Source organism: Netta rufina (assembly GCF_964035555.1).
Source record: "Netta rufina genome assembly, chromosome: 17".
Taxonomy (NCBI): Eukaryota; Metazoa; Chordata; class Aves; order Anseriformes; family Anatidae; genus Netta; species Netta rufina.
The window spans coordinates 13,097,955-13,113,639 of NC_140141.1; the positions used below are offsets into that span (position 1 = coordinate 13,097,955).

Below are 15,685 nucleotides of genomic sequence, written 5' to 3' on the forward strand. Positions count from 1 at the left end.
GGTCTGTGGCATTATTAGGAGGCAGATCTCACAATCCTCCTTCCCAACAGCAGCGAAGGCATTACCATCCTGCTAGCAACACAACAGAAACGCCGTGTGCTGAAATCAGAGCCTGCATGCAGACAGCTATCACTGGCAGTGTTTAATGTGGGATGCAGACTGCTCAGCTTTACCTGCCTTCTGATGTGGGGTGCGCAAACTACACCAGGGTGTAAGATGGTTGATTCTCCATTCACTTCTTCATGCCTAAGTCCACCCCAACTGCATCTTTAGCAGGCTGCCGTACCATTTGGCAGCTAAACATGAAATGGAGAAGTGGCACGATGAAACTCTTCCAGTCCCAAGGGTCACCATCTAAGAATATTTATTCCTTTTTTTTTTTTTTCTTCATCATCTGTTCACTGTAAGTACTTTAACTGTTCAGTTGCTACTTCATTTTTATTTTTTTTAATTGAAAGACAGGGAGCAGGCATGGTTGGGTGCACAGATGGATGGAAAACAAGGTGTAACTGCAGGCTGTGTGTGCCTCTAACAGGTAACATCATCAGCAGCGATGTGGCAGCAATGGCTGGAGCATCTCCTGGCTGCTCACCCTGCCACCAGCTACACTGCTGAGCCTGCTGTTCCTCTGCCACTTGGGACAGCCGAGCACCTCAGGGAGAGGACGTGTTACCTGGGCAATGATTTCCCCTCACATGTGCTGCACATACATGCTCACACAGAGCCCAGCCACAGATATTTGGATACAGACAATGCTGCATCTCCTCTGACGATTGTTCAGATGCCATCTGCTAGGGAGAGAACGTTGCTGTCAGTAATCGCTGCTTGGAGCCTCTGAGAAGCTCCTTTGGTGGTGAACACAAGGCTCATGGGACACAATTCCCATACAGCAGAGCTGCAGCCGGCAATTATTTAATTCCTCGTTTGAGCTGAGGGAAGAACTGACCTGCTCCTCAAGCGAGGCCTGTGCTGTGCTCCGCAAATAAGCCTCCCTTTTCTTGCTGCACTCCATCGATCATGCTGATAAATGGGATCTCAATCTGCAGAGGCATTAGCTGGACACTTCTGGATTGCTGGGTCCCCACTAGATAGTCACAGTTAGTTAGGAGCTTAGATGACATGTAAGGAATTTACACAGGCTTAGATTAGTTTTCACTCTCCCTTCCCATAAGGAAAATAAATTACTTGACTTCAGAGAGCCTCACCTACTTGACATTAAACAGCTGCATATAGCTGTAGTTGTATTCACCACCAAGAGCAGTGATCCACTCACCCATCCTTTACTGTATCCTTGCTTCAGACAGGAAAGCATGAATTCTTTACAAGTTACCCTGAGTTGTTCTGTAAAACTTTGCATCACTGAATAAAATGGTTTCCTTTCTCCAGTTTAATCACCCTTGTCCTGTCTTCCAAAAATGTTAATTATCTTACCGAGGCACAAAGACTTGCACGTCATACAGAAAAGTTCCTGAGCATACTTCATTAAGAAATAAAGCTACTACAATAAACATGGGTTTGATTTTCTTCAGAAAGAAACTTGCTTAAGACTTTCCAAGCAGACTTACGGACTTTCTGTCAGGGCATGTTCTTGCTACACATTTGTTAAAAATAACTCTCAAGCGGGAGCACTAAAAGGGTGCTTTTTATAGGCTGCATTATTAATACATCACGTGCACAAAATTCAGGTTGCCCATGACACAAGCCTCATGAATACAGCTGAATACAGTCCCAGCACACAGGATCTGCAAAGCCAAAGCTCTTTCTACAGAATTTCGGCCTCCATTCAATCACACACATGAGGGGTGCTCTGGATATTCATCAGAGCTGAGGTAGAGGTACCGGTCTTCTGCTCACTCTACTGCTATTGCTATCAGCAAAATCCCCACGTTATTTGCTGTTCAGGTTGGAAAACTGGTAGCAAAGTAAGAGGAAATATGATTTGGTGGTCAAGGAGATAAACACCGTTCTGGAAAAATGGACTCTATTTCTTCCTCTGCCATTATGTCTCTATGTGACACACAGCAAACCTTTCAAATCAAGTTTCCGCAGGCAGTCAAGAATTATGTGCACCTTCTCTTCTCACGCCTGGTTTGGGAACTGGATGCTACAGCTCAGAACTTCCGTGCTGCAGAAACGTTAAGCAATTGCAGTTTCAATCCCATTAAAATCATCTTTCGCAAATATCATTCTTAAATAACGCTTAAATAACTGCTCCGAAAGTCACATCAGAGGTGTGGAAAAACAGCACCCGAAATTATGGTCACTTCTATCTGAATCTCTTCACACATTAGCTCCCCACCTGTGAACCAGAGATAACAACAGCTCAGCAATTAGCACTCGTGAAGCACACACGAGTACTGCAGGGCTGAGCACCTCTGAGAACCCCGGGGAACATTCATAGCACGGTGTTCAGCCGCGGGTCCGAGCACACCCTGCACAGCAAGGACAGAACGAAACGCCGAGCAGCACAGTAACCCTGCAAGGATCGTTATGTGAGAGGAACTCAAGGGGCTGAAATCAGTCACTCGGCACCTTCTCCATCAGCAAGCTCTGTCCCTTGAAGGTGGAAGCCCCAAACACGCACCGATGTGCTTGTTTTTGTTTATTAAAGCCAACGAACCTACTAAAACAAACTTCATGCTTCGGTATCGCAGGGATTACAAGGAGATAGGATGCTCTGGCTCCACCATTTATCTTCTGGCACGACTGACACGGTGACAGAGAGCCGTCCCCGCAGGGTCCCTGCACGAGATGGCAACGAGATGCACCTTGTCGGCAGCTTTCTCAGACACCCTGCTGGCAAGCAACGGGCAGGGCCGCGTGGGGAACTCCAATCCCGACGTGAGAAGCAGCATAACTCAGGCAACCACTGGTCTGAGCACAATTCACCCAAAACTGCCCCAAATCCTTCAGAGCACCTGGCAAGAAGACAACGGAACTGCAGGGGGAGTTGTGGAGGAAGCAGGCTGGGGCAGGGTTCGTTATTTACTGAGCTGTACTCACTCTCATTCTCTGAAAATTAAGGGCTGCCATATACATGTATGTGGGCCCACTCTGTATGAAGATGGGTAAGAAAAGAAAGTTCTTTAACAGTGCTTTCAACGCCATTAAAGCAAATGTTTGTCAGTCAATGTCCTTTTGAGAGCCTTGCCCTGACTAATCAGTCCCAGGCTCGCCAAACACACAGAGGTGACTCCAGAGAAAACAATTCTGCAGCATGGATGATGTTTAGATGTGGTCATGGGCTCTTGAACCAGCAGGGAACCATCAAGATCCAGATGTTGGGCTACATCCTGATGGTTACAGTGTGTGCTGGCACGGGGAGGGAAGCTGAGATGCAGGCAATTTTCTGAGCAATTGTGAAAGGAGATGGAACATCAAGATCACAACTCTGCCAAGATGAACAAAATAAACTGGCAAATACCCACTTAATACTGGCTAAAGCACGGTATCACTGAAAGTGCATGACTTGGACCTCTTTCTTACATGTCCACTCAAAGTTCTCCACCTCTAGCTTGTGAAGCCACTGCTCTGGAGAGGACTAAAGCAGCCCTGCTCCTAGGCAGTGCTTGAAAGCAGACTCCCATATGGCATCTTGCCGGGTTCTAGTGGGATGTGTCACAGCGTACGGGGTACGTCACCAAAAGAGCATGCACGATCACACTCCGAACATCTGTACCATCTATCATGTTGTACCCCTTCCTGGGATTTCAAGAAAGGGCCGTTTATTTTTAGGTGGAACTTGGTCTGTGCTTGAAGCTCAGAAAAGTAATGCTGCCGTTCTTCCTCCTTCACCCCAAGCTCAACCCCTGGTTGTGAAATTTCATTTTGATTTCTGATTAGAACGTGACTGATCACAAAGCAAGCCTGTGAATCTTACTGCCACGACCGTGGGCACGCACACCACTTTCATACACAAAGCAGCTGATTTTGCAAGAAGAGACTTTCTGAGCTCTTGTGGTTTACCAAACCGAGTGCCGCGTATCACACTTCCAGGCTCCAAGATTGCGGAATAAGCTTCCACTGCACGTTGCGTACGCCCAGCCTTCTTCAGCTGGCTTTGAAGCCTTTTCTACGCAGCTGTTGCACCAGCACTAAAAAAATACAGGCTCCCCCTTTTACCGTATAAACACATTTTTCCCTCAGACTTTGCCTCACACAGCTCATGCACAGAACCCGCACAGCTGAAGAATCACACCCGATGCATCAGCAGCACGAAACTAGCAGTCCAAACACAAGATCATGAATTAATACCAATAGTTTCAAATCAGGCCAAGTTTCCGTGGTATCAAATCTATCCAGTACTAGAGGACAATTTTAGCCTTATTTAACAAGTACAAGCAAAATGAGGAGTATGCTGGTCTCAGCTTTATTTAAAAACGCATTAATATGCCTATTTTATACAACGTGAAAACAAGATGCAGAAAAGCTAACCAAGTAGTTCAGAGGGATGCTGCGGATAAGGAAGCAGCAAGGCTGTGCTGGTCTTATGGACACAGGGACAGATTCCTCCTACGAGTACCACTTCCAGTACACTACAGATCTGAGCAGAAGTTGTGTCACTACTGGGCATGCACTGCTCACACCGCCTCCGAATTGTACCAGCGGAGAATAATTACCAACCTATAGAGGGCAATGGAGGAAAAGAAAATGAAATAGGTGGGGGGGGGGGGGGAAAAAAAGAAAAGAAAACGCAACAGCAAACATTAGATAATCTTCTGCATTAAAATCGCGTATTTTGTACGTGTCAGTCAGATACACTCCAGAGAAGAAACTAGAGCAAAAGGGGCAGATTAAGACCATAAATATAAACAGACTTCTTGAGGTATAATATTTACACACGGGCCATAACAAGCGCTAAGCCTTGAAAGGATGTAAACTTTTGGCCCCTGAGCACAGCTGCGACAGTCAGAAAGGAGCGCATCAATTAAATCAGGCTGCGAACAGCTGCCTCCCCAGTGCAAAGATGGCTTTTGTCAGAGGCATAATTTCCCTCAGCACGGCACAGCAGGCTGACACGAGGGGGTCGCTCCACACAAGCTGCCACCCCTACACTGCAGCACTTTGCCTTCTGACCTCCTGCTGTCTCTCTCCTGTGCCCTGCCCACAGCGTACAGTTTGTGTGGATCAGCGAGAGATCACACCCACCTTCATGTCCTCCAGGAGAGCCTGCGGATCCTCGATGCCTTCCGGAACACACTTCTTGTTCTCTGGGAGAGATTCAAGCTTTTCCACCAGGGCTTTTAAACCCTTCAGTTCAAATTCTGTGAGGTGAGTCCATTTGGTTGAAACTTCTGTAGCTGGAGACCCCGTTGGCGTTTTGGGATAATCCGTGGGGGTCGTGGATTTTACGCTGTCGTCTGATTCATTAGACAAAGTTCTTTTTAGGTACCTCATTACTGTGGCTTTCTGTTTCCTCCCTGCACCCTCCTTGTCCTCTGAGTGCGTGCTGTTGGGCGAGGAGGAGCCATCCATCAGGGATTTGGAGTTCTTATCCAAGCTGTCATCCTTTTCCTCTTGGATATGGGCATCACAAGATTCTTCATCCATGTCTAACCACGAATCTGATGAGTAGCTATCTAGGCTGTGTTTTCTTCTTGCATCTGAAAGGTAGAAAAAGAATGCTGAAGCTTTACCCAATATAGTTTAGAACTTAAACACTTGTATGACTGGGGCCAGGAGCTGCCTATTTAGAAGTGGACTGGATAATGCCCTTTGACATTACTTGATAAGCATGCAAAAGGAATGAGCTGCATTCAGCCAATTTTGTTGTTCTTGTTGTTTTTAATGCTGGTTTTGGTTTTTGTTAACATCTGCTCAGTTCAAATGACTGGGAAAAATTAAGGGAAAAATTATGCTTTCTTCAAAACTTCAACCTTCTGTGCCTTCAACTAAGAGTACGCCGAGCTCTTAAGTCACATACAATCAGTTTTCCCACAAACCCAAAAGACCGGATTCAGTAATCTTACAGCTTTAAGATGAAAGTTAGCAAAGAAAGGAGGGAAAATTATGGGGGGAAAAAAAAGCGTGTTAAAATGAAGCACATCATCACTTTTACGCGAGCTCTGCACAGCAAAAAATCAACTTCCCAATACTCTCTCTTTGCAAGCACCAATTAGTAAAACAAGGACAACCACTTGTTACTGCACGCATACCCAGTGCTCTTCTGAGGCAGAGGATTACAGTTCTGCTTATTTCATATACAAGAAGCCTAAACACACCGGGAAATGCAAGGACTGACACTCACATGATATCGCTTTAATTAAGGCAGTCCCTCATACGTTCTAGGTACTTTTTAGGAAAATTTAAATACAAGTTTCCAAGTCCAAAGAACTATTAATCTTAGCTTTATACTAGGTTTCCCCTAAAAATCCCCACTGTTGCCCAACTGCATGAAGTCAAGCAGTAAAAGCAACGTAGGAAACTGGTAGCCAGGACTCTCTAAAGCACTGCTCTTCCCTTGTTTATTAGACACAATTTCCCTTATTAAGTGAACACCACTGAATGCAGGCTAGCAACAGCAAGAACTTGTGTGGAAAATACAGTTACCACCAGCACCACCCAGTTAAGTCAATGTGGATTTCAACATTGACTGAAATGGGTAGGAGATGAAGCTGTAGACAAAAACACTCTGCAAGGGAAATGGAAGTCGTACAGAAAAATGAGTTAACATTAATTAAAAGTTTCTTTCATTTATTTTATTTTTTTTTTCAGCAAGCCAAAACCCTGAGTACTTTCATGCTTTGCTGTGCAGTAGTTTTGGATCAGGACTAGGTGACTCATGCGTAAGGAAGGATTAAATGAACATTAAAGAAAGCTCAGCATCCGGTTGTTTAACAGCGAGGCTCAAAACAAATGCCAAAGCCCAGTTCCAAACTGGCAAATTGATTCTTGTCACAGAGCAACTCCTTGCCTCTTGCATCTTCTCACAAAACACGTGTTGCTTGTCAGCTAGGTAACAAAGATGTAACAGGCAGTGGTAGAGTACCTGTCCTAGGGCAGCTACCCTCCCTGCTTAGCTTTGCAATTTCACAGAAAAGCTCTGTAGGGCCAGATGCACCTCTGGGCATTAGGGCCTGAGAAAGGAGTTGGCCACTTTATCCCTCAGGGCAAGCATGCCAATGGCACAGCGTGCACAAAACTCAAGGACTTCTGTCCAGACTGCTCCTTCAGGCACATCTGAATTTTTCCTCAGAACCAGAATGGCCATAAAATCATTCCTGAAAAACATATTTAAGCTGAAATGCCTGTGAAAATACAGCACTCATAAAAAACACCAGCAACCAGCAAGGCTGCTCTCAGCCAAATCCAGCTCCGTGCACAGCAGAGCAGTTTGCTTTGCGTGCTGAGGTGGGGGCATGCAGCTCCCCAAAGCAGCTCCTCCCCTCTGGTCTGTGCTCACACGCCCCCACCAAGCTGCTCTTAGAAAAATAAACAGGATTAGAAAACACCTTAACCAGGACGTTTTAAAAACATGAGGTTATCCAACTTCTTTGACACTGCTTTCTCCTTTGTGCACAGTAGCTAGCACGCTCACCCACCTCAAAGGGCTATGTAATCAGCTTATGTCATTTTCCCATTTTACAGCTGAGGAAACAGATGCTTGGGAGAACGAGTTGCTCATTGTCACACACCAAATCTAGGGCAAAACTGGGAATCAGAGCACAGACTGCTGGATTCAGGGCTGGAGCCCATTCTCTAGGCCACACTGCCTTGGTGAAGCATTTAACAATTAATTGCCTGAAGCACAGAAGCCTAGGCTAGATGGGAGAAGAAGCCAGCAATGAAAGAGAAGCAGGTGAAAGCGGGTACCACTGTACTAGTGGTACTAGTGCAGTGCCACTGACTGAAATTGGGGTAAAACTCTACAAAGAAAACCGTGCTTTTCTCTTCCTATGCTGTGGCTCTGCTGAACACGAACTGCTGGCTGTAAGTGGGGCAAATCGCAAGCGTAGCCAAAGCTTAAGGAAAGAGAAGGAGATCACGTTATGGAGGTGTAAATAATTTACTGCAAGGAATTCTCGGGTGCTAAGAGAAAACAGCCTTTGAGACAGCGCTCCACTTTTTGTCTCTTGCTCTAATCTAATGAAGCAAAAGGCAAAAGAGGAGAGGAGAGGAGCATCGCAGCATCCTGGGGGCTATTCCCACGGGAAGCAGGCACACGTGGGGCTCAGCAATTCAGCTCTGCCAGCTGCTGCTGCCTGCACAAACCAGGCACTGCTGGCCCAGCTACACCTGGGTACGGATAATCAGCAAGCATAATCACATGCAAAAAATAATCCCAATCTGACCTGAGGATGAATGAACATCACCAAACAAGTGCCAGTTCTTTGCCAGCCTGACAGTTACACGATGACTGGCCCTAACTTTACCCGTGGGGATGGGGCTTGCTCATAACCCGAAGTGCATCGGCCCATGCTGGAGCACCAGGGGATTACAGCCCTGTTACACCATCGGGAGCGAGAGTGGACTGCTTTCAAAGGGCAGCAACTGTCTGCTACTGTTGCTAATTTAAAAACAATTAAAAAATTCCAAGGGAATCAATAATGGATGGGTAACTTCAAAGTGAGGAAGTTTCAGTTTGTGTTTCCAAGTGTTTTGGTATAATGCAACATGCCATGAGTTTTATTTATTCGTTGTAATGAAAACAGTATCTGACTCAGAATTACGATGCTGTACACTTATGTCCTACATAAATGAAATCTGCATTTACTTTGTCAAGAAGGGCATTTTAAGCACTATATCGCCAGGGCTCCGCTGACTTGTAGTATTTTAGTTTATGAAGCGTCTCCATGGAAAGGAGCCCCTGCTAAGCACAACTGTGGTTTCTCCTCCTGAGCCACTGCCCCAACCAATACCTGCTCGGGACTCCACTTTCGGAGTGGTTGGCCAGTCCAAGCTCCCACCCAGTTGAGATAGCCCTAAAAGACCTTCAACACTCCCCATTTTGAGGGAATAAAACCACATTGCACAACCAATCAATGACAGAACTCAGTGAGGAGAAGCAGCAGCACAGGCTTGACCACAGGACAGAAAGCTAGAAAAAACTGTTTTGTTTTTTTCCCTACAGCAATTCACTTCCCTGTGGTTCTGGGCAAATCACTTAACTTTCCCCACAGTCACCCACTTGTATAAGAAAGATAATTACACACAGTTTCTTTCATTGCTGAAAAGTGACTTGTATTACAGAACTTAAAAGACAGGGTGAGGTACGAGTGCAAAATCTTTCTGAACTCTTTACAATAGTCCAGTGTCCATTATCTACCTTGCCATTCCCAGTTTCAAACCTTGGCACTGTGGTTTGGGAGTAGTGGTTCCTATTGGCCTGCTAAAGACAGAAATTACATTTTCATTAGCAGAAAAAAAAAAGGAAAAAACAAAACTGTGCATACTGGAAATGTGTTGCTGCGTGGAACACCTCATACAGATACCACTCAATGTAGTCCAGTACCTGCCTACCAATAAGCAAACCCATTCCATCCTCTGAGAAGAAGGAGAGGGAAAAAAAAGACGACATGGCTCCTTCGCCATGCCATAGGGCACATTTTCTTCATCCATCAGGCTTAATATACAGTTAGAGCCATCCCATTAAAATTTTAGCAATGGGAATCTTAAAAGCTGCAGGCTACAGAGAAAGTGGATTTCTGATAGCCCAGTATTTTCTCCCAATTACTCTTTGTCAGCTCACTCTCCAGATCCGTATCTCGCTGAAGGTCAATTGTGGCTGAAAACATCCAGTACAGACTCATTCATGATAAGAGTAAAAATAATGAAGACACATCCCTCCTGAAGCAGCGCGTGTTCAAATCTAAGTGGAAACCCAAATAGGATCCCCTTCTGATTTCAGCTGGCAGGACAAATGTCACAGCTGAGGGGGACAAGGAAAAGAAAAAGGGGGAGAAAGAGATTGTGTGCTTTTACAGCAGCCTGTGATTTCTGTCGTGCCGTCATTCCCCTGAGTGTTTGCCCTTCTGTGGAAGAGATCAGACAAAGAACACTCACTACCTAGGAGGCAACTGCCTGAAATCTCGTCCCGGGCCTGAAGAATGGGAAAAGAAGCCACAGAGCCTTCCTCCAACTGCTTTAGAAGTGCTGGCATTTTCATTTCAGGAGTGGAACACTCCAAGGTTTCAGCCTCACCTATGCTGAGGCTGGTTTGTTTTCTGAAGTTCTGTGAGTCCAGACATTTAGGAAACAGAAATACAAAGAACAGTAAAAATTGCTATATTAGCATATAACCGCATTGGCAGAGGTATCACAGGAATACATTTTCCTGAGTAGGCCTTATCTTGAAAGAGTCACTCTGAATTTGGCAGCCTTCGTGCCGGGGTAAATAAATACTATGCAATGAAAACATAATGTGAGGGGTCTAAAGATATCCTTAAAGCACAAATCATTATGAACTCAGTTCTGTATTCTCCCAAGATGTTCTCTATCACCACAGTAGTGCCTGTTTTTTTCCCAAAGAGGAGAACTGGATTTCTATTGACTCTATGAAAGTCACCACCCTGTGAATCCCAGAGATCACAGGCAGCATGCTGCTCTCTCTCTGGAGGATGTGTCCTCATCAACTTGTGGTCATCTCTGCGGCTTCTGAGACCCAGTGGGCCCACTATATTGAATGGTTTGTAAGGAAAGAGAGCAGCCCAGCTTAGGGGTGGGGAAAAAAACAAGTTCTGGAACCCAAAAGAAAAGTTATTAAGTAAGACGTTCATAACAAAGTACGTCAAGAAAATTAAAAAAGAAAAAAGAAAAAGGAAAATAAGCAGTGGAAACACTCATTCTTCAAGAGAAGTTTCCGAAAATCAACGCAAGGACATGAAGATTTTTTTTCTCTGAAACCAAGGAGGACAGAAGACAATTAAATCTATTGAGGGGCCTGCAGGGAAGTTAAGTACTTTGTTTCATTACTCTTTAAGGAGAACGACGGGAAATTCTTCGTCAGGGGATACTCTCTCATGGGAAATCAAGGCATTGCTTGCAGATAGGAAAGTCTCTAAGGAAGAGAAGAGCATTTAACAATTTAAGGACCTTAACAGTTCTGAAGAAAAACTTCAAAACTAAAGCAGTGGGGTTTTGGAGTAGCGACTTCATTTAGATCTCCCATCCCATAGCAGGTGAATGATAGCAAGATACAGACCCCGCAGGACAAACGAGTGTAATTCAAGGACTGAAGTTCACGGAGATTTATTTGAGTCAAGAGGCTGGACACTGAGACCAGGTAGAAGAAAGACAAGCAAGTCTATGAAACAGTATTACTCAAGCAAAACAAAACATCACAGCTTTGTCAAGGTAAATGATGTCCCTTTACTCCTGCAGAGAATTTGATAAATGCCGTAGTGAAAGATCCAGCAGGAGATCTGGGCTGTTGAACTGCAATCTCCAGCTAAATAATTATTTTAAGGTTAAGATTTTGCTAAGAAATAAAAAGCGAGTGCCTGACAAAGTAGGAATCTGTCACTCCTGGAGAGAAAGGCCCTGGATGTCAATGTCAGAGATTTTATCAGCATGCTAATACCCTGAAGTCAAGAGACAGCCGGCAGGTGGATGAGCCACACGCTGTCAGCAGATACCACTTGAGCACACTGCAGGAACCAGTTCATTCAAGACAGCACCAACAGCCCAAGGTCTGCCCAGGTAGGCACTCCAGCACCGAGCTGGCACTAGCAGCCTTGCAGCAGGGCTGCAGGTGAGATCAGCTCATTGGTCCTACCGATAACAAATGTGTTCCTTTTTGGGGAGGATTCATTTCAGTCGGGTCACTGAGCTGATTCAGCTCACGGGGCAGCCACACGACCTCGAGGGTTCACAGAAGAGATTCATCTTATGAGAGCAGCATGTTTCTTGTATTAGCTTGGAATGACCATAAAACCACGCTGAATCAACATGTAAACAGTTTAATATTCACCTTCCAGCAGGCCAACAACCAAAGCCACCACAAAGAGGCAAGAAGACCCAGAAACTGCTGCCAATGTTGCTTTTGCTGATGCCTTTGCGGTTGACACTCTTTAGTCATGCAGAACAATCTTTTTCCCTCTAGATGCTGGACAACTGCAGTTCCCAGTGAGCTTTTGTATGATTTCAGCCTCTCTCAGCTAGTAACCGGACTGAGACACACTTCATGGGGATCACCAACCCATTATCAATAATTACTGAGCTGGGCTTCAATTCACACTGGTCATTTAGCTGGAAAAGGTCCCGTCTCAATATCCTGAACCATCCACTCCCCACATCTAATTTGCTCTGCAATTACACCTCAGTGATCTGGCACCCTCACCCTGCCACCAGGAAGAGCCTCTTCTCATGCCACTGGTTTTCACTACGGGAGGTTGGTTCTGCATTTTCCAAGGCACACAGTTACCAGCTTTGTTGCTGCTTTTTTGAAGAGCAGATCTGAAGGGCTAATTTGTCCTTTGCTCTAGGATGACCCTACATCACACTTCTTCCACGTGGAATTCCTGCTTTACTAATCTCTTCTGATCAGGGTGTCATGGAGCAAAGACACAAAATGTGTACTACTCAAGTTCCCAGGGACCCCAAAAAATTCTCTGGCTGATCTACATGGCCTTTTAGGTCCCTCAAGTCAGTCTTGGACAGAAAATATGTCTAGAGTGGGGCTTATGGGCTTATACCTTCTTCAACCCCTTCTACTGAAGATTATGCTACAGCAATCATTTCCCTCCTGTCCAGAGCAGTTCCACACAGTCCAAGTTCACTCCAACTGGCATCTTGGGGTGGGAAGCACAGAAATACTTTAGTTCTCCTCCAGACTTAATACGTATCAGTGAAGATTTAGCTGGTGCTCGTGTTCCTTTCAGCCATTCTGTGCTTAAAAGCAGGGAGGTAACGTGGCCTGCTGCCTTGTTCCAACCCAGGGAAGGAAAAAAGGGCAGTTCAGAAAGGCAGCAACTGGAATTGCAACACACTGATGTAAAGCTCACAGCAGCGCCAAGCAATGCCTTCCCGCTGCAGGCACGTCCATCCATCTCTGCTCTGGTCCATTTTCAGCTGTTTTAAAGGTTTCTTGACCTCCCTGCACTGAGGTTATAGATCATGTAGGTTTGTGTAGGTGTTTTCTTGGTTTTGGTATTCTCTTGAAGCAGAAGTCAGTCACCAAACAGACAGAATTGAAGTCAAGATTAAAAAAAGGAGAAGAGAAAGAAGCCAGGTATAGTGACTGTGGAGCGTTCTGTGGAGGAGACACGCTATAAAAGGACTAAATATCCATCCTACCAGAGCACATTTGCAACGCACACATTTCTGGCTACTAAGGTACTGTGCCAAACACAGCAGTAAATCCTCAACTGTTTGGCACATCACCTTAACACAAACAGTACTGAAACCAAGAAAGAGATGCATCCAAAAATTGTTTTTTCTAGGATCCACTTGCTAAGGAATGCTCAATAAATATCATTCAAAGTAAGTTGGTACTTCATGAAAATGCTTCAGAGCCAAAACCTCCCCACCTCAAAATAAAGAAACAGTTCACCAGAATTTCCACAATTCTCCAATGCAATTTAAAATCTCTGCAGAAACCAAAGCAACCAAAGCCTAAGGTGCTAGCATCGGTTCTGAACACGCGCTCGGAGGACTCGCTCACCAATTAACACCGGGCTCACTCACCAATTAACACCAGGCTCACTCACCAATTAACATTGATTCTCTCTGGTACTCTTTGCTGAGGTGGCAGCGCTGGGTCACACAGGACACGTATCTCTCCAGAACATACCAGCACATTTCATAGTAGAAAGGATAACGGAATTTGGCGTGCACCTGAAAGCAAGGTTGAGACCGTCAGTCCACGGGGAAGGGAGGAGAAGTTTGCAGCACAAGGGCCAGCCATCATTCTCATCGTGTTAGCACGAGCACACACAGTATGCAGCAGGGGGAGGGGAGGGCGGGGGGAGCCGCGTGAGACGGATGCCTTCAGCATACAAAGCGAGGAGGCCGCCTGCCTGCCTGCCATGATAGCATCATTTCTTGGTTCACTAATTTGTATCCTCTTGGGGTGGCGGGAGAGGAAAGGGTTTGTGTTCTTGTGAAATCATGAAACTGATGGATGGCCCCCACGGCATTCTTTACCTTCTGTATAAACATAGGGTGGTCACATACAGATGTTAGTCACTAAAATCCAAGTTAAAACAGAAGTGGTTTATTTCATTTCCAAAGCACTAGCACATGATTATATTATCATCATTTTTTTTAAATCAAAATGGCAGCACTACCTAAAATGACTCAAGCAGGAAATACACCTTTTTCCAATTACCACCTTCCCAACAATTTGATTAAACAAATGAACAAACACAAATTCTTGATGATTAGTATACACATTAAAAGCAAAAATCCCTTTTGTGGTTTACACCTCGCATTTTGGTAGGGAGCTAACTTTTGCTACAAACAAAACTGAAAGCGGGATTTTGACAAAAGACTGTCAAGCTGTGCATTTTTTCTTTCATCTCAGACCTGTTTGTACACAAAAATCTTAACCTGTAATGTTATGTATTTGTGAGATCATTTCAGATTCAGAAGAAAACGAAGTGGGTTTCCTCGTCTTTCCCAATAGTTTTCTATCCATGGGAGGTCACTGTACCAAGGAACAACCTAGGAAGGTCCCCAAATGCAAGAACATAGAAATATTGGTTGTGATTTGTTAGAAACAGATGCCATGCATCTTGCCTGCACTTGTACTTGCTCTGTACGCTTCTTTTTCTCTTGGTGACACAGAAATTGCATTTTGCAGGTTTGCATGCATGCATTGCGCTGGTGTTTAAGAATCGCTTTAAGGCATTTTATGGATTTTAACTGCTCCCCTAGCTAAGAGGTGTCCACCCACGTTTAATGAAAAGCTGGACTAGAAGGACCATTATCTTAACTGATTGAAAACAAAAACCCACCACACATCACCCAAAAAGCTGTGAGGTCTAAAGAGACCCACTACTGCAACACCTGGAAACTCAGATCCGGCTCTGCAGAGCAGGCCCAGTCTGCACATCTGTCTGGTGACACCAGCATCCACTTGGCCACGCCAAAGACTTACAAGAAGGCTCAAAAACTGTCCCCAACATGGGCAAAGAACCTGCCTCTGCTCCCACAGGGAGCACAGGCACTTTCAGCAGTGAAACAACATGTAATTAAGGGAGAACACACTGTGTCATCCCACTAAATGTATCACAATGTAGGACTTTGATATTCCATGGCAATTCCCCGAAGTTAAGATTTCTTAAATCCTCCACAAGTGGAGCTGGCAAATCTGAACTGTGTGGTGCGATGGGTCATGCATCCAGCAATGCTGCAACTTTTCATATGTTTCCCTGATGTTTGTTATAAAGAACAGACACCAAAGAAAAAAAAATGGAAAAAATAACCAACCAACCAACCAGAATCCCCCTAAATGTGAGAACATTTAACCCCAGGGCCTTTTTGCAGTGGAGAATTTCTTTCCTTTGGTTTAGTTATTTGTCATAAAGAAGAGCTCGAGTCACGTATCACTATTACGGAACACAGGGGAAATTAGCCATGCTAAAATATATGCTAATAAAGGAACTCAAATTTTTCCAAGAGAGCACTGCAGGAAACAAAATTTGCAAAGAATTGACTTACAAACAGGAAGCCGCCTTCCACCCCTCAGCCTTGCCTTCAAAAGGTTTTCAGCCACATGCCTGGGAATATTAAAGACATCATTGCT

At 44.9% G+C, this 15,685-nt stretch overlaps 1 protein-coding gene across 5 annotated transcripts in view; it reads right to left on the bottom strand.

Annotated features, from left to right (window-relative positions):
- KDM2B (lysine demethylase 2B) overlaps nucleotides 1-15,685 on the bottom strand; it is a 101,396-nt gene that overhangs the window by 38,673 nt on the left and 47,038 nt on the right. For all 5 annotated transcript variants that reach the window (XM_084297016.1, XM_084297014.1, XM_084297015.1 and 2 more), the window contains 2 exons: nucleotides 13,647-13,773; nucleotides 5,149-5,603 (listed from right to left, as the gene is read on the bottom strand). In XM_084297016.1, the coding sequence (XP_084153142.1) occupies nucleotides 5,149-5,603; nucleotides 13,647-13,773 (582 nt within the window). The remainder of the gene's footprint in view (nucleotides 1-5,148; nucleotides 5,604-13,646; nucleotides 13,774-15,685) is intronic.